General features: G+C 38.1%; 1 protein-coding gene across 1 annotated transcript; it reads right to left on the reverse strand.

Annotated features, from left to right (window-relative positions):
* Window positions 1-18,889: 18,889 nt before the first annotated feature.
* Window positions 18,890-22,932, reverse strand: LOC107618580 (nucleolar/coiled-body phosphoprotein). Its single transcript, XM_088499460.1, has 5 exons — window positions 22,143-22,932; window positions 20,820-21,109; window positions 20,624-20,713; window positions 19,423-19,775; window positions 18,890-19,314 (listed from the first exon to the last, which is right to left on the reverse strand). The coding sequence occupies exons 1-5, from the start codon at window positions 22,351-22,353 to the stop codon at window positions 19,050-19,052; spliced, it is 1,209 nt and encodes a 402-aa protein (XP_088355586.1). The 5' UTR covers window positions 22,354-22,932; the 3' UTR covers window positions 18,890-19,049.
* Window positions 22,933-23,681: the final 749 nt, after the last annotated feature.

Genomic DNA, 23,681 nt, shown 5'->3' on the forward strand with positions numbered 1-23,681 from the left:
TTGGACTCTTGCATGGATGCCTTTACTTCTTGGGTGTCCACCTCTTCCTCACCACCCTTTTCTAGCTCTTCCTCACCAACCTCCTCTAAGTTTTTCCTACTATTTTTCAATCCATACTTGGGAGGTTGTGTGAAGCCTACTTCCATATCTCTCTCAAACTCCAAGGGGATAGGTTCATCAAGATCATTGAGGGGATTGACCAAGGTGGATGAAAAATCATTGATGATGGAATCCACTTCTTGATCAAGTTCCCTCAATTCTCTATTCACATCTTCCGGTTCAATTGTTTTACCTTCCTCCTCTTGTGACTCAAGCTTTAACTCCACTCCTTCTATTTTAGACTCCATGTCCTCCTCCTCACTACACTCCTTGATTGATCCTCCATATTTTTCAAGGGGGATGTCTTGATTGCTTGAGTGTAGTAGGGCTAAGCGATTCACCGCTTCAGCTATGGTGGTCATGAACTCTCCTTGTGTAACAGCCCAGACCACCCACTAGCACGATATTGTCTGCTTTGGCATACAAGGCCTCACGGTTTGTCTTTGATGATAGGGATGATAGCTGAAGCCCCCCACACTCACTCATCAAAATGCGTCATGCTAGGGAGAGGTATCCACACCCTTATAAGGCATGCTTTATTTCCCTCCCCAACCGATGTGGGACCTTACAATCCACCCTCTTAAGGTAGCCCAGTGCCCTCGCTGGCACATCGATCCAGGTTCTGGCTCTGATACCATCTGTAATAGCCCAGACCACCCGCTAGCACGATATTGTCCGCTTTGGCACACAAGGCCTCACGGTTTTGTCTTTGACGATAGAGATGATAGCCGAAGCCCTCCACACTCACTCGCCAAAATGCATCATGATAGAGAGAGGTATCCACACCCTTATAAGGCATGCTTCGTTCCCCTCCCCAACCGATGTAGGACCTTACACCTTGCTTCCTTCGAAATTCTTCTTGCTCTTGGAGAAAATCTTGAAGGTCTTGGTATTCTTGGGGCAAGGGTTGGAGAACTTCACATTTAGGTGTAAAATAAGGTTTAATGGTTGGGAGAAAGGTTGTATAGTTGGAAGGGGTGTTATGTGGATGAGTGTATTGAGGTGGTGTGTAAGAAGGTGATGGTTCATATGGTTGGTGGCAAGGTATATAAGCATTCGTATTCTATGGAGGTGGATGGTATGGTGCTTGAAGGTTTGGTGGTTGAGGGTTGTGTAAAGAGGACCGTTCATACCCTTGGATTTAGTATGCACATTGGGGAAGGTTTGGCTCATTGTAACATGGGGGAGGTGGTTGCCATGAGTGTTACTCATACGCATACGGTTCCTCCCTCAATTAATTCTCCCACTCTATGATGCAATCCCAATTTGAAGTCATCGTGCCCTACAATATAGTCACAACTAAACTCCAAGCAACAAGGGTGATATCTCATAGAGAAAAATAGAAAATAAAAGCAAAAGACATCAATAAATAAGAAAAACAAACACCTAAGTATTAACAAAAACAACCAAATAACCAAAAAGTAGCTATTTACACTATTCACATATTCACAACAACCAAAAACATGACACCAGTTACATAGTCCCTGGCAACGTCGCCAAAAACTTGATGGAGAGAATTTGTGTTGATCTAGAATTTCACAAAATAGAACCTTGTTACATGTATAGTCTAAATCAATAATTAACTCCCAATCAAAGTTTAATTTCGTTTGTTACAATACAAACCAATAAAAATCGGGAGTTTTGAAGTCCCGGGTCGTCTCCCTCGGACAATGCAATTAAGATGTCACACTCTTGGTTGTGAAGAGAAGGGCACTTTCAATCAAGGAATGAAAGATTAAAAGAACTAAGAAATAAAAGAACTAAGAAATGATCAAAAAGGATATTAATACAATTCAAAGGGAAATAAGGTCAAAACTAGTGAAAATGCTATAAATGCATAAAAGAGCCTTGACTTGGGAATGAGAATTAAGAAATCCTATCATCATCATAACCACAACTATGGCAACTATGATGAGTCAATCTCACTTCGTCAATCTCTAACATCGAGGAATAAGTCAAGCAAGCATAATTGACCTTAATCCATAAGTCCTAGCTAACTTACCAATTAACTTAGTAAAAAGTTAGCATCAATAGAAACAAGAGCCAACTAACTACCCAAGAATTACCACTAAATGTCGGACATTATGACTCTAGTATCCTAGGAACTCATTTTCCAAGGCAAGGTGTGAAAATCTACTCAAAATTACCAAGTGGAATTTTCACAAATACTTGGTGGGTATGCACAGATGTGTAGGTATGCACACTTGCTGATTTTTCCACTTGTGCGTACGTACAGAAGGTTGTGCGTACGCACACTTGACTGTGTGCTTCTCCTTTGTTTTCTTCATGAAATCTGCCATTTTGCATTCTTCCTTCCACATTTGCCTAGCCATTCTTCCCTCTAGGACCTAAAATCACTCAACAAATATGTCATGGCATCGAATGGCATAAAAGTGGAATTAAAATGATCAATTTAAGCACAAAAATGCATGTTTTAACATTTAGGTCCAAATTAAAGAGAAATCCCAAAAGTATGCTTTTTTGGTGGTTAAGTGTGAGTTTATGTGATGAAATCCACCCAATTCAAGCCAAAAATTATCGTCAGATATGGACTCATCACTCCTCTTTTGTTCTTCAATTTTTTTTTTACTATCTCCATGGCACCCAAGATTGGAAAATCCTCATCAAGAAAGAGGAAGGAAAAGGCGCCTACCTCCGACACATGGGACTTCACTCAGTTCTTCTCCAAGACACATGAGGAGCATTTTTATGAGGTCGTGCACAAGAAGAAGGTGATTCCTGAGGTCCGCTTCGATCTGAAGTTGAGTTCCTAAAGATCCTATATCAGATTCTGAGACGGAATTTGGAAGTTCTGGCCAACCCCATGACTGAGATTGGAGTAAAGATGGTGTGAGAGTTCTACGCCAATGGTTGGGTGACATACAAGCATGTTAAAGGCGTGAACCCGGAGCCGAAGAATTGGCGCACCATGGTCAGAGGACATATCATGGATTTCAACTTGGAGAGTGTGAGGGTGGCGCTACAGTTATCACCATCCGGAGAGGACCCTCAGTCATACACTCTAAGGGTCAACACTGACCAGTGATTGGATCAAGTTCTAGCTGACATTTGCCTTCCCGAAGCTCAGTGGAGGAGGGATTCTAAAGGCAAGCCATATTAGTTGGGTAGGCATGACCTTAAACCAGTTGCTAGAGGATGGTTGGAGTTCATCCAATATTCCATCCTTCCTACGAGTAACCATTCTGAGGTTACAGTCAAGCGAACAGTGACGATTCACTGTATTATGCTCGGCAATGAGGTGGATGTACATGAAGTAATCTCTCAGAAGTTCTACAAGATAGTTGACAAGTCCTCCACCACTGTGAGACTGGCTTTCTCTCATCTCATCTACCTCCTATGTGCAGTAACTGGAGCTCACATTGATGGAGATACCCCAATCGGAGTTGAGAGGCCAATCACAAAGAAGGGTATGGAGCATGCTAGAGAGCTCAAGCAGGGACCGCAGTAGGAGCCAGTTCCACCGCCTTCACAGGATCTTTCAGAGATGCCTCAGGGAGTTTACTTCCCTCCCCGTGACTACTAGGATCAGTCGACCACATCTATAGGGGAGCTGACTTCATCTGTTGATCAGCTGAAGATAGAGTATCAGGATCACGCTGCACTCCTCCTTCAGATGATGGAAGAGCAGAGGAGGTAGGGGCGTGACATAGAAGAGCTTAAGCGCTCTAGAGGATTCCCTAAAGGGAGCAGTAGCCACCATCATTGAGATGGTTGAGTTTCATTCTCCCTTCTTTTATCTTATGTCTATTTTTTAGTATTTCATTCTATTTTCTATTTTCTATTCGAAGTTTGCATGATCACTAGTAGGATTTCCTTGTGTCCTAGTTTAGTTGTTTATTTCAGTATTTTATGTTTATTCTTAAAAGGATGTCTCATTATTGTGCACTGAGCTTATACAAAAATCAAAGAAAAAGAAGTAGTAAAATGCATGAGATTTTGTGTATATATTGCATGTTCTAGTACTTTGATGTGGTGGCACTATCTTTAATTCTAAGTGTATGAATTAACTATGCATATTTGATATTGGAGTTAAGAATGTTGGTTCTTGAGGAATAGGAACTTAGAGAAGTATTATTGATTCTCTGAAACAAGAAAATATTGATTCTTGAAGCAAAATGAGCAGAAAAAAGAATTGAAAGGAAAAGAAAAATCCAAAGAAAAGGTCCAAGGCCTTGAGCATCAATGGTTAGGAGGTTTAAAACTAATCTAAAGCTCAAAAGAGTGATTTTCCCTAACCATATTGATGAGCGAATATTTTATACGCTTTTCGGGATCATTTTCATATAGTTTTAGTATGTTTTGTTTAGTTTTTATTAAGTTTTCATAGGTTTTAGTGTTAAATTCACATTTTTGGATTCTACTTTGAATTTTTGTATTATTTTTTCAATTTCAGGTATTTTCTGGCTGAAATTGAGGAGTTGGAGCAAACGTCTAATTCAGAGACAGAGAAAGCACTGCAGATGCTGTCTGGATCTGACCTCCTGGCACTCGGAAGAGCTTTTTTGGAGTTATATAAGTCCAAATGGAGAGTTCTCAACAGCTATGAAAATCTGACTTCTAGAGCTTTCCATCAATGTATAATAGACCATACTTTGCTTCAGATTAGAAGGCCCAAAACTGGCGTCTAACGCTAGCCTCCTGCCCCTTTCCAGGCGTCCAGCGCCCAAGGAGAAGAGACCAACGTCCAAACACCCAAAGAGGACCCTCTAGCCAGCGTTCAATGCCCTAGAGGCTTCATAGCACATGGATCTCATCAAAGCCCAGGCCAAACATTCACCAAGTGGGCCCCATAAGTGAATTTTAGCACTAAAAAGACTGTTTTACCCTTACTAGTCATTAGTTTAGTATTTAAGGGATTAGATTTATGTTATCCGGATCTTCAGCCACTTCTACACCATATTTTCGTTTATCATTGTATTTTCTATCAGTATGAATTTCTAAACCTCCTAGGTTAAGGGGAGGAGCCCTGCTGAGTTTTATGGATTAATAAAAGTATTACTATTTCTCTTTAATCTGTGTTTGATTCTCTATTCTAAGATGTATCTTCGTTCTTCATCAATATGAATGCGTTGAACTGGCATAAGGTTATCACATTCTACATGGGTTCAGAGTGTGCCTTTCATCGGACAATGATGAACCACCAGTGATGAGCGGATAATTTATACCCTTTTTGGCATTATTTTTACATAGTTTTTAGTATATTTTAATTACTTTTTATTATATTTTTATTAGTTTTTATGCAAAAATTACATTTCTAGACTTTACTATGAGTTTGTGTGTTTTTCTATAATTTCAGGTATTTTCTGGCTGAAATTGAGGGACCTGAGAAAAAATCTGATTTAGAGGCTGAAAAAGAACTGCAGATGCTGTTGGATTCTGACCCTCCTGCACTCGAAGTGGATTTTTAGGAGCTACAGAAGCCCAATTAGCGCGCTCTTAATTGCGTTGGAAAGTAGACATCTTGGGCTTTCCAGCAATATATAATAGTCTATACTTTGCCCGAGATTTGATTGCCCAAACTGGTGTTCAAACGCCCACCTGAGACCCTTTTCTGGAGTAAAACGCCGGAACTGGCACCAGAACTGGAGTTAAACGCCTGAACTGGCACCCAAGCTTGCGTTTAACTCCAAGAATAGCCTATGCACGTGTAAAGCTCAATGCTCAGCCCAAGCACACACCAAGTGGGCCCCGGAAGTAAATTTTTGCACTATCTGCACTTAGTTACTCATTTTCTGTAAACCTAAGTTACTAGTTTAGTATAAATAGCACTTTTTACTATTGTATTAGGGAGCTTATGCCATTATTCACGATTGGAGGCTGGCCACACGGCCATGCCTAGACCTTCTTCTCTTATATATTTTCTACGGTGGGGTTTCTACACCTCATAGATTAAGGTGCGGAGCTCTGCTGTTCTTCATGAATTAATGCAAGTACTATTGTTTTTCTTTCAATTCATGCCTACTTCTTCTCCAAGATATACTCTCGTACTTAATTCAGTTAAGTTAGAATGAAAGGGTGACCCCTGACAATCACCCACTATCTTCGTTACTCGCTTAGCCAAGATCCGCATGCTTGACAACCACAAGCGGTCTACATGATGTTCAACGTAGTCATTGGACGACAGCCGGAGTATATTCTCTTGGGTCTCTAAGCCACGATTCGCATCGTCTCTCCTGACAACAGAGCATCCAAATTCGTGATTAGAACCTTCGTGGTATAGGCTAGAACCATTGGCAGCATTCCTGAGATCCGGAAAGTCTAAACCTTGTCTGTGGTATTCCGAGTAGGATCTGGGAAGGGATGACTGTGACGAGCTTCAAACCTGCGAATGTTGGGCGCAGTGACAGTGTGCAAAAGGACAAGGGTTCTATTCCGACGCTAGCAGGAACCGACAGATGATTAGCCGTGCGGTAGCTGTACTTGGTAGTTTTCATCCGAGACGAGAAATTCGACAGTTGATTAGCCGTGCAGAGATCGTACCTGGTATTTTTCATCCGAGAGGATCATACAGCTTGCCTTGGAAGGGAGCACGCAAGGTTGGAAGAAGGCAATAGGAAAACAGAGGTTCAGAAGCAACTAAGCATCTCCAAACGCTTATCTGAAATTCCCACCAATGAATCACATAAGTATCTTTATTTTATTTTATGTTTTATTTATCTTATAATTATCTAAACCTCATAACCAATTGAATCCACCTGACTGAGATTTACAAGATGACCATAGCTTGCTTCAAGCTGACAATCTGTGTGGGATCGACCCTTACTCACGTAAGGTATTACTTGGACGACTCAGTGCACTTGCTGGTTAGTTGTGTGAAGTTGTGAAAAGTGTGAATCACAATTTCGCATACCAAGTTTTTGGCACCGTTGCCAGGGATTGTTCGTGTTTGGACAACTGACGGTTCATCTTGTTGCTTAGATTGGGTAATTTTATTTTATGTTTAAGCTTTTCATTTTTATTTTCAAAAAAAAAATAAATACAAAAAAATAATATAAAAAAATTTAATAAAATCATCAAAACCAAAAAAAAAATTTGGTGTTTCTTGTTTGAATCTTGTGTCAAATTTTAAGTTTGGTGTCAATTGCATATTTTTTATTTTTCTTAAATTTTCGAAATTATGTGCATTGTGTTCTTGTTTGATCTTCAAATTGTTATTGATGATTTTCCTTGTTTGATCTTTAATTTTTCTTGTTTTGTGTCTTTTCTTATTTTTCATATGCATTTTCGAATTCATAGTGTTTAAAGTTTAAAAAGTTCTAAGTTTGGTGTCTTGCATGTCTTTCTTTTCCTAAAAAATTTTCAAAAATATGTTCTTGATGTTCATCATGCTCTTCAAAGTGTTCTTGGTGTTCATCTTGACATTCAAAGTGTTCTTGCATGCATTAGTTGTTTTGATTTTAATTTCTTATGTCTTCTGTCATTTTGTTGTTTTTCTCTTTCTTCATTAATTCAAAAAAAATAAAAAATAATATCTTTCCCTTATTTTACTCATAAATTTCGAAATTTTGGGTTGATTTAGTCAAAAAATTTTAAAATTTAGTTGTTTCTTGTTAGTCAAGCCAAAATTTCAATTTAAAAATTTTATCTTTTCAAATCTTTTTCAAAATCAAATCTTTTTCATTTTTTCTTTCATCTTTTTCTGAAATTCTTCAAAATAAATTTTCAAAATCTTTTTCTTAATTTTGTTTCATCTTTTCGAAAACTTTACTAACAATTAATGCTTTGATTCAAAAATTTCAAGTTTGTTACTTTCCTGTTAAGAAATGTTCAATCTTTAAATTCTAGAATCATATCTTTTAGTTTCTTGTTAGTCAAGTCATCAACTTTAATTTTCAAAATCAAATTTTTTTAAATTTCTTTTTCAAATCTTTTTAAAATAAATTTCAATCAAATCTTTTTCAAAACTTAATTTCAAAATCTTTTTCTAACTTCTTATCTTTTCAAAATTTGTTTTCAAATCTTTTTCAATTAACCACTTGACTTTTTGTTTGTTTTACTATTTCTTATCTTTTTCAAAACCACCTAACTACTTTTCTCTCTCTAATTTTCGAAAACCACTAACAAATTTTTTAAAATTCTTTTTAATTAACTAACTATTTTAAATTCTAATTTTATTTCTTTTAATAATTTCGAATTCTAACTTATAATTAAAATAAAAACAAAAATATTTTTCTTTTCTTTTAATTAAAATTCAAATACTCTCCCTCTTCTTAAAATTTGAATAATCTCTCTCTCTCATCTCTTTCTATTTATTTATTTAATTACTAACACTTCTCTTCTTCTTAAAATTCGAGCCCTCTCCTTCTCTCTGTGTTCGAATTCTCTTTATTCTCTCTCTACCTCATCCTTCTATTCTTCTCTTCTTCTACTTATATAAAGGAATCTCTATACTGTGACATAGAGGATTCCTCTTCTTTTCTGTTATCTTATTTTTCATATGAGCATGAACAAGGATAAGAACATTCTTGTTGAAACTGATCCTGAACCTGAAAGGACTCTGAAGAGGAAGCTAAAGCACAACACTCCGGAGAGGACCTTACAGAAAATTTCGAAAAAGAAGCAGACATAGCAGCCGAACCCAACAATAATGGTGGAGATGCAAGGAAGATGCTTGGTGACTTTACTGCACCAACTTCCGATTTCGATGGAAGAAGCATCTCAATTCCTGCAATTGGAGCAAACAACTTTGAGCTTAAGCCTCAATTAGTTTCTCTAACGTAGTAGAATTGCAAGTTTTATGGACTTCCATTGAAAGATCCTCATCAGTTCTTAGCTGAATTCTTGCAACTCTGTGACACTGTTAAGACCAATGGGGTTGATCCCGAGGTCTACAGACTTATGCTTTTCCCCTTTGCTGTAAGAGACAGAGCTAGGATATGGTTGGACTCACAACCTAAAGAAAGCCTGAACTCTTGGGAAAAGTTGGTCAATGCTTTCTTGGCCAAATTCTTTCTACCTCAAAAGATGAGCAAGCTTAGAGTGGAAGTCCAAACCTTCAGACAAAAAGAAGGTGAATCACTCTATGAAGCTTGGGAAGGATACAAGCAATTGATCAGAAGGTGTCCTTCTGACATGCTTTCAGAATGGAGCATCTTATGTATATTCTATGATGGTCTGTCTGAGTTGTCCAAGATGTCATTGGATCACTCTGCTGGTGGATCTCTTCATCTGAAGAAAACGCCTGCAGAAGCCCAGGAACTTATTGAAATGGTTGCAAATAACTAGTTCATGTATACTTCTGAAAGAAATCCTGTGAATAATGGGATGACTCAGAAAAAAGGAGTTCTTGAGATTGATACTCTGAATGCAATATTATCTCAGAATAAAATATTGACTCAGCAAGTCAATATGATTTCTCAGAATCTGACTAGAATGCAAGCTGCATCTGGCAGTACTAAAGAAGCCTCCTCTGAAGGAGAAGCTTATGACCCTGAGAATTCTGCAATGGAAGAGGTGAATTACATGGGAGAATCCTATGGAAACACTTACAATCCTTCATGGAGGAATCATCCTAATTTCTCATGGAAGGATCAGCAGAAGCCTAATCAAGGCTTCAATAATAATAATGGTGGGAAAATTCGGTTTGGCAATAGCAAGCCTTTTCTATCATCTTCTCAGCAAAAGACAGAGAATTCTAAGCAGAGCCTCTCTGACTTAGCAACCATAGTCTCTGATCTGTCTAAGACCACTCTCAGTTTCATGACTGAAACAAGGTCTTCCATCAGAAATTTGGAGGCACAAGTGGATCAGCTGAGTAAAAGAGTTACTGAAATTTCTCCTAGTACTCTCCCAAGTAATACAGAAGAGAATCCCAAAAGAGAGTGCAAGGCCTTAAATATAACCAACATGGCCAAACCTATAGAGGAGGAAGAGGCAGTGATTTTCAGTGAGGAAGACCTCAATGGACGTCTACTGACCAATAAGGAGTTCCCTATTGAGGAATGAAAGGAATCTGAGACTCATATAGAGACCATAGAGATTCCACTGAACTTACTGTTGCCATTCATGAGCTCTAATGAGTATTCTTCCTCTGAAGAGGATGAAGATATTACTGAAGAGCAAGTTGCTTAGTATCTAGGAGCAATCATGAAGCTGAATGCCAAGTTATTTGGTAATGAGAATTGGGAAGATGAACCTCCATTGCTCATCAATGAACTAAATGCTTTGGTTCAACTGAAATTACTTCAGAAGAAACCGGATCCCAGAAAATTTCTAATACCCTGTACCATAGGCACCATGACCTTTAAGAAGGATCTGTGTGACCTGGGGTCAGGAATAAACCTCATGCCACTCTCTGTAATGGAGAAACTAGGGATCTTTGTGGTACAAGCTGTAAGAATCTCACTAGAGATGGCAGACAAATCAATGAAATAGGCTTATGGACTTGTAGAGGATGTCTTAATGGAGGTTGAAGGCCTGTACATCCCTGCTAACTTCATAATCCTAGACATTGGAAAGGATGAGGTTGGAAGACCCTTCCTAGCCACAGCAAGGGCTGTGATTGATGTGGACAGAGGAGAGTTAGTCCTTCAATTGAATGAGGACTACCTTGTGTTTAAGGCTCAAGGATCTTCTTCTGTAACCATGGAGAGGAAGCATGAAAAGCTTCTCTCAATACAGAGTCAAACAGAGCCCCCACACTCAACTTCTAAGTTTGGTGTTGGGAGGCCACCATTAAGCTCTGAGTCTCTGTGAAGCTCTCTAAGAGCTCACTGTCAAGCTATTGACATTAAAGAAGCGCTTATTGGGAGGCAACCCAATGTTATTTAATTATATTTATTTTTTACAGACATTTGTTTTCCATTGCCATGTTATGTTTTCTTTAGGTTGATGATCATGTGGAGTCATAAAAACAGCTGCAGAATTAAAGCAAAATCAAAACAGCATCAAAAACAAGCACACCTTAGAGGACAGGCTTACTGGCGTTTAAACGCGAGTAAGGATAGCAGGCAGCATTCTGGCCGTTCAGAAAAACGCCCAGTAAAGAAGGAATCCTGGCATACCTGGCTGGCGTTAAACAGCCAAATAGGCAGTCCAGTGGGCGTTTAACGCCAGGATGACACAAGGGAGGTAATTTTGTTTCCAATTCAATTTTTTTCAAATTTTCATGTTTTAATTCATAATTTTTTGCATCAAACATATTTTAAACGTTCATCTTTCAATTTCTATTTTCAAAAATTAATAATCTTTCCAATTTTTTTAATTCTTTTTCAATTCTTTTCAATTTCTTCCAAAACATTTTCAAAACTTATATATCTTTTCAAATTCTATTCAACTCTTTTTAATTTTTCTTGTATACATTAATAAGTTTTCAAAATTAATTGCATCATTCTTCTTCTACTCCCTTCTATCTTATTTTTCTCGAGGACGAGCAAACCTTTTAAGTTTGGTGTGGAAAAAGCTCTGCTTTTTATTTTTCCATAACCATTAATGGCACCTAAGGCCGGAGAAACCTCTAGAAAGAGGAAAGGAAAGGCAGTTGCTTCCAACTCCGAGTCATGGGAGATGGAGAAAGTCATCTCAAAAGCCCATCACTAGAAAGAGGATGGAGCAAACAAGAGAGCCCACTCATGGACCTCACCAAGAGCACTCCATCATCCTCCATGAAATCAGAGAGGACCAAAAGGCCATGAGAGAGGAGCAACAAAGGCAAGGAAGAGACATTGAGGAGCTAAAGCACTCCATAGGATCTTCAAGAGGAAGAACTAGCCGCCATCACTAAGGTGGACCCGTTCTTTAATTTCCTTGTTCTTATTTTTCTGTTTTTTTGTTTTTATGCTTTCTGTTTTGTCTATGTTTTTGTCTTCATTACATGATCATTAGTGTTTAGTGTCTATGTCTTAAAGCTATGAATGTCCTATGAATCCTTCACCTTTCTTAAATGAAAAATGTTTTCTGAAAAAGAAAAAGAGGTACATGAATTTCAAAATTTATCTTGGAAATAGTTTAATTATTTTGATGTGGTGGCAATACTTTTTGTTTTCTAAATGAATGCTTGAACAGTGCATATTTTTTATAGTGAAGTTTATGAATGTTAAAATTTTTGGCTCTTGAAAGAATAATGAAAAAAGAGAAATGTTATTGATAATCTAAAAAATCATATAATTGATTCTTGAAGCAAGAAAAAACAGTGAAATAGAAAGCTTGCGAAAAAAAAGGCAAAAAAAAAGAGAAAGAAAAAGAAAAAGCAAGCAAAAAAAGCCAATAGCCCTTTAAACCAAAAGGCAAGGGTAAAAAGGATCCAAGGCTTTGAGCATTAATGGATAGGAGGGCCCAAAGGAATAAAATTCCGGCCTAAGCGGCTAAATCAAGCTGTCCCTAACCATGTGCTTGTGGCGTGAAGGTGTCAAGTGAAAAGCTTGAGATTGAGTGGTTAAAGTCGTGGTCCAAAGAAAAAAGAGTGTGCTTAAGAGCTCTGGGCACCTCTAACTGGGGACCCTAGCAAAGCTGAGTCACAATCCGAAAAGGTTCACCCAGTTATGTGTCTGTGGCATTTATGTATCCGGTGGTAATACTGGAAAACAAAATGCTTAGGGTCACGGCCAAGACTCATAAAGTAGCTGTATTCAAGAATCAACTTACTGAACTAGAAGAATCAATAACACTATCTGAATTCTGAGTTCCTATGGATGCCAATCATTCTGAACTTCAAAGGATAAAGTGAGATGCCAAAACTGTTCAGAAGCAAAAAGGCTACTAGTCCCGCTCATCTAATTGAAACTAATTTTCATTGATCTTTTTGGAATTTATTGTATTTTCTCTTCTTTTTATCCTATTTTGTTTTTAGTTTCTTGGGGACAAGCAACAATTTAAGTTTGGTGTTGTGATGAGCGAATAATTTATACCCTTTTTGGCATTGTTTTTACATAGTTTTTAGTATATTTTGATTACTTTTGATTATATTTTTATTAGTTTTTATGCAAAAATCACATTTCTGGACTTTACTATGAGTTTGTGTGTTTTTTTGTAATTTCAGGTATTTTCTAGCTAAAATTGAGGGACCTGAGCAAAAATCTTATTCAGAGGCTGAAAAAGGACTGCAGATGCTGTTGGATTTTGACCCTCCTGCACTCGAAGTAGATTTCTAGGAGCTACAAAAGCCCAATTTGCACACTATCAATTGCGTTGGAACATATACATCTTGGGCTTTCTAGAAATATATAATAGTCCATACTTTGCCCGTGATTTGATGGCCTAAACTGGCGTTCAAACGCCCACCTGAGACCCTTTTCTGGAGTAAAACGCCGGAACTGGCACCAGAACTAGAGTTAAATGCCCAAACTATCACCCAAGCTGGCGTTTAACTCCAAGAACAGCCTATGTACGTGTAAAGCTCAATGCTCAGCCCAAGCACACACCAAGTGGGCCTCGGAATTGGATTTCTGCACTATCTGCACTTAGTTACTCATTTTCTGTAAACCTAAGTTACTAGTTAGGTATAAATAGCACTTTTTACTATTGTATTAGGGAGCTTATGCCATTATTCACGATTGGAGGCTGGCCACACGGCCATGCCTAGACCTTCTTCTCTTATGTATTTTCTACGGTGGGGTTTCTACACCTCATAGATTAAGGTGCGGAGCTCTGCTGTTCTTCATGAATTAATGCAAGTACTATTGTTTTTCTTTCAATTCACGCCTACTTCTTCTCCAAAATATACTCTCGTACTTAATTCAGTTAAGTTAGAATGAAGGGGTGACCCGTGACAATCATCCACTATCTTCGTTACTCGCTTAGCCAAGGTCCGCGTGCCTGTCAATCACAAGCGGTCTACATGATGTTTAACGTAGTCATTAGACGACATCCAGAGTATATTCTCTTGGTTCTCTAAGCCACGATTCGCATTGTCTCTCCTGACAACAGAGCATCCAAATTCGTGATTAGAACCTTCGTGGTATAGGCTAGAACCATTGGCAGCATTCCTGAGATCCAGAAAGTCTAAACCTTGTCTGTGGTATTCCGAGTAGGATCTAGGAAGGGATGATTGTGACGAGCTTCAAACTTGCAAATGTTGGGCGCAGCGACAGTGTGCAAAAGGACAAGGGTCCTATTTCGACGCTAGCGGGAACCGACAGATGATTAGCCGTGCGGTAGCTGTACTTGGTATTTTTCATCCGAGACGAGAAATCTGACAGTTGATTAGCCGTGCAAAGATCGTACCTGGTATTTTTCATCTGAGAGGATCATACAGCTTGCCATGGAAGGGAGCACGCATGGTTGGAAGAAGGCAATAGGAAAGCAGAGGTTCAGAAGCAACTAAGCATCTCCAAACGCTTATCTGAAATTTCCACCAATGAATCACATAAGTATCTTTATTTTATTTTATATTTTATTTATATTTTAATTATCTAAATCTCATAACCAATTGAATCCTCCTGTCTGAGATTTACAAGATGACCATAGCTTGCTTCAAGCCGACAATCTCCGTGAGATCGACCCTTACTCACGTAAGGTATTACTTGGACGACCCAGTGCACTTGCTGGTTAGTTGTGCGGAGTTGTGAAAAGTGTGAATCACAATTTCGCATACCAACCAGCTTGATTATACGTCTCTTAGACGGCTAATCCACGACTTCGTTGGGGACTTCTCGAGACATCAGTTCAGCCAATTTACAGGGAGATTAGGGTCTCTGTGGTAGAGGCTAGAACCAAAGACGCAGCATCTTCTGAACCAGAAGATTCGACCTTGTCTGTGGCATTTTGAGTAGGATCATCAAAGAGAATGGACTGCAAGAGATTTACCTTCAATCGAAATGGATCCGCATTAACCCTGGGGTTCAGATCTGGAGGAGTATTGGCGGCTGCTCAAACCAGCGTCAATCGCATATAGCCTGCCATAGAAAAAATCATTCACAATTGAAGAAGACAATAATACCAGACTTAATCCAGAAGGACAAAGCATCTCCAAGCCTTAACCATATTCCTATCATAGTTTACACTACTTCTGAGTTCTAATTACCCTTTTTCTTTATTTAATTTTAAAAAATCAAACTGCATTTAAACAAAACCAACAACCTCTTGATTCGCGTGACTAAGACCTGCAAGATAACCATAGCTTGCTTCAAACTACAATCCTCGTGGGATCGACACTGACTCACTCAGGTATTACTTGGACGACCCGGTGCACTTGCTGGTTCAGTTGTACGAAGCGTGGGATTCGTGAACCACATATACTTGTGGTGTGAAGATGTCAAGTAACCCTTGACACTGAGCACCTAAAGTCATGACCATTTGCTGTTACAGAGTATGTCTACGGCTCTGAGCACCACTGTGTGGGAGAAAAAGAAAGAGAAATTTGAACTCAAGGAGTTCCCCAGTCAAGTGCTTGTGGTGTTCTTATCTCAAGTTAAGTCTGAAGACAAAACACTTAGAGTCATGGCTAGGATCAAGGTGCAAAGCACCAAAGAAAAGAAATAAGCTGTGTTCAAGAATCAATTAGAGCCTAAAGAAGAGAATATATAATATCATCCGAGTTCTAGTTATGAAGGATAGTGATACTTCTAAGCTCCAAAGAATAGTGAAATGCCGAAGCTATTCAGAATTCGAGTGTCATAAGCCCCATTTAGCAACTAGACATCCAACGATGGATTCAAACAGGGCCAATTTTTTGGAATAGTGATGCGTGAGCATCTTATACCCTTTTTCTTATCATTTTTCAGTTGTTCTTAGTTAGATTTTACTTGGTTTTACTTGATTTTAGTGAAAAAGTCCCCATTGGATGCTACTTTGAGTTGTTTTGGTATTTTTATGATTTCAAGAGAAATTCAGAGAAATTTAGCAGAGTTTGAAGCTGAAAAGGAAAATGCTGACAGCACCCTCCCTAGGCGCTAAACACCCAACTAGTGTTTAGCGCCAATAGGGGACTCAGAGCCAGAAGCGCATGCTCCCCTTGGGGCATTAAACGCCCAAATTGGCATTTAATGCTAGCAGCAAGCAGAATTTCCCCTCTTTGGAGCTTCTCAAGTGGATTTAGCATTTATTAGTTTTATTTTATTTTCTTTATATAATTTTTATTTACAAACAATATCTTTTAGGTTTTAGAATTTATTATTTTATTTTATTTCCGTTTCAAATTAGGTTAGTATAAAAGGGAAAAGATCACTTGGATTCAGTTCTTATCTGCTCCCTTCCACACGTTTTCAAAACCCTAGTTTCTCTGTAAGTCGTGAGCAACTAAACCTTCTGGTTAAGGTTAGGAGCTCTGTTTATTTCTATGGATTAGAACTATTATTCTTCTATTTTAATTAATTTCTTGATTCAATTCTAAGGATTGTTTTCTTTCTTAATCTTATGAATTTGGGTGGAACGAGAGTATGAACCTTATTCTACATGAGTTCTTGTGATTCTTGAGAGAGTTATCTCGTTTGAACTACAACTTGAAAACAAATTCTTCCTAAATTTCTCATTACAAGAACCAATTGGGATATGTGACATATAATGCTGTTAGCTTTGGATAATTAGGGTTTTTGTGGCCATAAGCTACTTTTTTAACTTAATCCTCTAATCGAAATTAAGTGATTATGAGAGTGGCGGTTAATGAAGGTTAGAGGATGCTAAATCACTAAGAGATTAGGGTTTAGACATTTACAGTTTGTCATGGAATGAATCATACATTGTTAAAATAGTTGGTAAGAACTTTTAATTCGGAAAGATAAATATATCTGAAGTATTAACTGTTTTCTCATTCTGTTTTCACACCAAACCCTTATTGCTTTCTTTATTTGCTTATTCACTGTTTTTATATGAATTGACTCACCAACCCATTTTCTGATTTGCCTGACTAAGTCCAACCTGACAACCATTGCTTGCTCAGTCCGACAATCTTCGTGGGATCGACCCTCACTCACCTAAGGTATTACTTGGATAACCCAGTGCACTTGCCGGTTAAGCTGTGCAAAATCCTAATTCGCGAACCAAATAGAAAGTGTGCTGCCCAACGACTATACTAGGCGTCCAACGGTAAATGAAAACAGAGGCCGAAAATCTTGGAAAATGGACTTGCCATTGGATGTGGCTTCTTTGGTGTGCAACGGCTAACATTGAGGTCACTTCCAGTGCTCCATATGCCTCAGTAATCCATCAATTCTTGAGGCTTCTAATTGGAGGAATCAAATCTTCACAAGCCCATGAGATCAAGTGGAATTAGATTTGCATTTGACTTGAATTGGATTTGAATTTAAGGAGAATTTGCATTTGAATTTGGATATTATTTTAGATAGAGTATAAAAGCTTTTTAGAGAACACTGAGAAAGGAAAAATTTGACACTTTTTGCATTTTACACAATTGGAATATTTTTTGTTCAAAGAGTTTTTCTTTAGGATTGTAGTTGGTGCTCTCGATTATGAGGCACTAATTCTCTTCCATTGAAGGGAAGAGCTCTGTAACTTCTAATGGAATGATTCTGTTGATTCGCTATCTTTGATCTATGCATTATTGTTTCTTAAGAGAGAATGTTCGTTCTTCATTTCAAGGATTCAAATCTATTAGAAAATAGTTTGAATGATTTGAATTTCATGATCATTTGGAAAAGTGAATTATAGAAATTGAGCTTGAAGATTTTCTCTCTCAATGCCTATGATTTTGAATATGGATTTGATAAGTAACATTGAATCAACTAGATTCAGATCTTAAGAATTGTGTGGTTAAGAAATAATAGAACGTGTTTTGTCTCTTCTCATGAGCAATTAATCAAGAAATTGGCAATTGATTAAGTCAAGAGAGATTGAATCACTAAGGAATTAGAATTCATTCACTTATAATTTGCCAGAGATCTATAATTGCATGATTGAGATAGAGTTGAGATTTATTGTTTTTGAGGAATTAACATCTCTGATCCTCAATATTCCTTCTCATCTTATCTTCTTAATTGATTGATTATTGCTTTCATTGACTGCTTTATTTAATTTTGCAATTGAGATTAATTCACTGCTTGTGTTCTTAATTTCTTTATAAGCTTTATTGTTATTTCATTTCCATTTTCAGTCATTTACTTTTAGTTCATTTCCTCTACTGCCAACTCATTTGTTTTTTGTTTATGTTTCGTAATTAATCATCATTCAAATATGAATTGTCTAATTAGAATAATCAATTAATCATTGTTTGCTTAATCTGTTGATCTTCATGGGAACCATAACCCACTCATTGTGGTATTATTTGATGCGATTCGGTGCACTTGCCAAGTTGTGGATGATGCTATCATAATTCCTAATCTTTTTACTTAATTTCCAATAACTGGTATAATGACCACAGTAACTTGACAACATAACAGTTACATATATAAAGATCCTTACTTCTCTTATAGGAAGACCTTGACAGATCACACCCTTAGTTAACAACCTCACACCGAACTTCATAAAGAACCTCAAAACTTAGATACCTCAAAACCTCTTGACGTCGCACAACAAATATACACCCGTAACACGGGTGCTCATATATAATTTATTAATATCTACTCTAGCACCTCTTAGTCTCTTACGACCCATACGAACCTGAGCATACAAGTCCCTACTTGTAAGCTCCAACATTGGGATTGACCAGATCAAAACAATAAAAACTCTGAAACGTGAAGAATGATAATGATCTTGTTTATCCAACCTTTTCTCTTTATAATTTTGTTAAGTAATAACTACACCTCACCTGTCCTCATCTTTTTGAAAAAGAATAGAAAAATTCTTACTTCAATCCGAAACTGATTTTAATAACAAAAATATTTGAAGTTTCATAAAATAAAATTATGTGCGAAGCAGGGGCCCATTTTGCACAAGATGATTTACATTGTTCAAGAAGACATTCATGATTTTCCTTTGCAAAATGTCACACTCAATAACGTTACATGTCTCGCGAGAACTGTTTCAGTCAGTGAGTTTAAGTTACAACATTCTCAGCGAAGTAATGAGGACTCATCCTCTTCCTCTAACACCAACAGAGTTTAACCGAGCCATTGCTGTGCACGACGATCTCCGCTACCACCAACAGAATGTCGAATGCTGATCTTCTCTCCAGCATACTTTTGTTGAAGCCATTCAAAAGCATTTACATCGAGTTTTCCATTAACTGACTTCCCTTGCTTCCTGCGTGTTAGTTGCTCCCTTATGGAAGCCCACAATTTCCCAATAGCATCCCTTTGACGTGCTGTAAATCTAGCCTCATTATCAAAGGCATGCTTTACCAAAATATCAATCACGGTTTGGCACCTGAATAGAGAAGACTCAAACAAGAACGAAATTACAAAAAAAAAAAAAAAGGGTCAATGATGAAAGATGTGATATATGAATACAACAGAAAAGAGTACACGAATTTACCATGGTGTTTTATAACGCCGAGCCGCAATCTCTAAACAAGTTATCAGGGCTTCTCTTTGTGACTTGAGGAATCTCTTGGTTTCTTCCTCATCCTCCTTTATCTTCACAGCTCCCTCACTCTTTGTCTTTAATTTTTCACCTTTCTTTGTGGATTCATGAAGCAGTGCATCAAGCCCAAATGGGTCAGCTTGATCCTCATCATTATTATCCTTGTCTTTGGCACGTGTTTTACTATCTTCATCTGCCACATTTGTATTGTCTTCCAGAGACATTGCTTCCTCTGCATCATCATCCTTTGTTGCAACAGGAAGGTTAGATATAGCATCCTTGATTTGTCCAGCTGCTTTTGAGAACTGTATAAAAAATTGGGGGAAAAAAAAAGCATAAGCAACCCAATAGATATCTTTGTAGGCTCAAATAATGAAATCAACTGAATAAGACCTATATAAATAACAGTATCTGAAATGTAAATCATGGTGACTAAGCATAAGATAAACACATGATGAATAAAATTTAGCAAAATATTTTAAGCAATAGTTTGGTGCATTATTAGTTTTTTTATTACACTATAAATACAGAGAGTCAAGTATCAGCTATCTATAACATCAACCTCGGAGTTTTAATAATCAAATAAACAAAAATTGAACCATGTAAATAAAGAATGTTGCAATTGGAAACTGAACCAGACCTCCCATACCCCTAGAAACGCCACATCTCATATACTGATACACCCCCTGCCCTACTATGCATCTGACACAAGAATATGGCATGGGCGAACAATGTGGATCCTCTATAGGCGATAACAATTGTTATCCCTCCAAAAAAATTGATCTTATTGTCGGTCCAGAGAACTTTCCTTTTAAATTCAACTTGACTTCCGCAAGAAAGAAATCTGTGGGAGACTATATTTACACATTATATCCATCTTTAGTCATATTCATATACAAGGAAAACTGACGTATTGATATGTGAAGTGATAAATTCAAAAGTAGTTTACAGAAAGCAATAATGATATACAAATATTAATTACATGACAAGAAAATGACAGTAAATGTATGACACAGCAGACTTTGATTTTTTTGGTGCATGAATAATTTCTTTTCATGTAAATAGCCAAAAGGCAACAATATGCTTCAAGCTTATTTCCTCAAATAGGAAGACAACAAAAGGTGACTCAGCAAGCCTTTAGTGTAAATCATACCACAAAGCTGTCATCTGTGTATAAATCATTTGCTACCACGGCCATTATTGTCCATGCTGCCAGTTGATTCCTTTGTTTCTTATTGAGGTGCTGAAATTAATGGACAGGAAAGGATCAGGAAATCCGTCAGAGACACTCTAATCTGTTAAAAAACACTCACCAAGGACAGATATATCATGTGAACTTTTAATCTTACTTCTTTGGTGCTTTGTGCTTCCATGAACAGAGAATGATAGTCAGCCCGCACCGAAGGATCTGTACAAGGTGTAGATGATAACATTGCAGCTTCTAATATGGCAAAAAAATAATCACTAGTTCCAGATTTTACACTTCCAGCTTGAATCAGCTGTATAGCAAGCTTCGCAGCCTTGTTGACCTTTGCAGGGTTCTTGATGTGGGAAGTTATCTTCTTCATGGCCTTAATAACCTGTCCTTCAGAAGCATCCGTAGAGGTTTTAAATTTCAAGCTTTTTTTTGGTGCTGCAGCTGCATTCACAGCAGATAATGTAGGTTCAGATTTCAGAAAATTTATTAATGTAAAATTCATCATTTTAAACAGATGTGTAAGTGAATACCAAAGCAATAACTGCATAATATACCAGCATTTCTGTAAATCCAGGAGAAAATATACCAAACTTCGATCCTCTTTCTATTGTTGCAACACCACAAACCAAGGTCTTCATATAGTTAGATAAAACAACCTAAAGTGATTTATACAGCATATACATGGATAACTTTCAGACTTTCGCAATCATGAATCAACCTAAACTTTTCATACTTCATAATAAAAAACAAAACATGTATTGTTCCACTAAGCAACGCCTCAGGTTCAAACACTGCATAAAGAAAACTAAGACTTTACTGTTATCATAAGCTGATCAGAACTATGGTCTACTAGACTCTATATGCTAAAAGCTTTACACTAATATTACTGAAAGAGCAAACAAGACAGGTCACGTTAGATGAATTTAGCAGTCAAATTGAACGTAAAATGAGTACTTACTATCTTTTAGCATCTTGCACTTGATTAATTCAATGCCTATTTTTCCTAAACCAGGTAAACTAAGACACTGTTTGGATGCATGGCAAGTTTTGGAAACGTTTATAGAATGTGTTTCTCGGTCAGCAAGGAATGGAATGGTCAAGAATGTCTTACAGAACCTCACTTTGCCGTCGAAAATAAGGGAAATAGCATATTATCTTTTCTATTCCATCACCAGCCATGGAAGTCCCCAAACAAGGGTGTGCCGGTGCGGCATACATATAACAATCCATTCTCTTCTTTTCTATTCCATTCCATTACTTACCAATTTGCCATCACAAATATATCTCCCAAACAGAGTCTAAACGAAAGGCCTTTTTTTTCCCTCTTAACCCCGATTCGAAGGAAACCCTAATCCTAGGGTTATATGCTTCCCAGTAATAAATAAATACATAAACAAAATGTTAAACTAAAAAGCAGTGATTGCCGACGTAAAACAAACAATTGAGTTAAGAAGGTAAGAGAAATTGAAGTAACCTTGAGTGTCAGACGGAGTATGGTTTGGGCGCTTGAGGGCACTCTTGAGAATTGGCTTCGATGGTGGTGCTGCTGCTGCAACTTGAGAGGATTCCGTGTCGTTGTTAGCGGTGCTGGGAAAATTGAGATGCGGTTTTTGTTGTCGCTGCGGCGGTTCAGGATCATCATGGTGTTGAGGTGGAGGCAATCCCTCGAATAGGTTGTGTGCCATGTCGGTCACCAATTACTGCTTCTGATTCTCCGATTATAATTACGATTATGACGAAGCACAGAACACGCCCACCAACACCACGACTTCCCAAAGACCCAAATCCAAAACCCCTAAACAATGATGACTTCTTGTGCGCTTCTGTCAGTTTGGTTTAGCAAGAAAATTTAAGATCCCACATGATTGAATCGCGCATGTACACGTGGTTACCGTAGGGGCCAGCTTCGCAGGAGTGGCAGGAGTCCATCTCCAACGGCTAGCTTGGTTCAGCGCTAGCCAACTCCTTGGCGTAACGGTGTTCCACCCTGTTGGGCTTCGTGGGCCTGTGATTGACGAGGACAACTCAAGAAAACCCCAAACTAAGAGGTGGAGGGAAATAAGCGACATACGCGCTGATGCAACAAAATATTATTGTGTGTAATAAAACCACAGTTTTCAAGAAACAAAAAAAAAAAAAACATAGTTTTTTTTATCAAACCACCGAAGCCCTGAATCAATGGCAGCATCACCTGCCTCACTAGGAGTTGTGCCTCACTAGGAGCTGCACCTAGGTTTGAATCCTCAATGAGGAATATAGAACCTATACTAGTAGTAGTAGTGTGTGTTGTGTGAGTGGGTGTGTGTTGTGTCATGTGTAAGACTCAAAATAAAATAAAATCGAACCGAACCGATGGGTTTAACTAGATTAATTGGAAATCAGTCATATGCTCAGTTTGGTTGATCCCAAAAACTATCTAGCCAAAAGCTGACTAAAGGACCGACTTAATCGGCGGTTAACTGGTGAACCATCGACATCGCCGAATTTGTTAAGAGTTTTCGGTTCGGGGCATACACTAAAAAACGTTACTATTTTATTAAAAAAAAAACCCTAAAGATTGAAGAATCCTAGCCCAATACTACCATGCCACCCCTCTCTTTTTCCTTGAACTTTGAACGTTGGAGAGTGAAGAACCCTAGCCTCCAAATCTCCTTGGAAGTTCGAAGTTCGAACACAGTTGTAGCCACCATTCCTCTTCAAAGTCATCACCGAACTCTTCTTGTCTGGGAACAAACTATGGGTGTCGCGTCGCATGTTGAAGTTCTATTCGACGAAAGTTCAAACGCAACCCGCAGCCACCATCCCACTTCTCATCATTCCTCCTCTCGTTGCCGTCGTAGGAAGGTCTCCTACTCTCTTCTCCTCTCATCGTTCTCAATTGTCGTCGCCGTCACTTTCCTTCCTCGCTCTTTCTCACTCTCACCATGAATGTCTCTCTAAATCGTCACCTCTGTTTCACTGCTCGCTTATTCACAGTAGGGACCTTGCTTTCACCTTTAATTTGTTTCGGTCC

The sequence above is a fragment of the Arachis ipaensis genome, chromosome B9, assembly GCF_059453495.1.
Source record: "Arachis ipaensis isolate K30076 ecotype BB chromosome B9, ASM5945349v1, whole genome shotgun sequence".
Classification (NCBI taxonomy): domain Eukaryota; kingdom Viridiplantae; phylum Streptophyta; class Magnoliopsida; order Fabales; family Fabaceae; genus Arachis; species Arachis ipaensis.

Excerpts from the sequence above, each read along its gene's own strand:
- LOC107618580 (XM_088499460.1), bottom strand. The coding sequence starts at position 22,353 with ATGGCACACAACCTATTCGAGGGATTGCCTCCACCTCAACACCATGAT. Across the intron at positions 19,776-20,623 it reads ACACAGATGACAGCTTTGTG|TTCTCAAAAGCAGCTGGACA; the intron begins GTATGATTTACA and ends TTTTTTATACAG. Across the intron at positions 19,315-19,422 it reads CGGCGTTATAAAACACCATG|GTGCCAAACCGTGATTGATA; the intron begins GTAAATTCGTGT and ends TTCTCTATTCAG.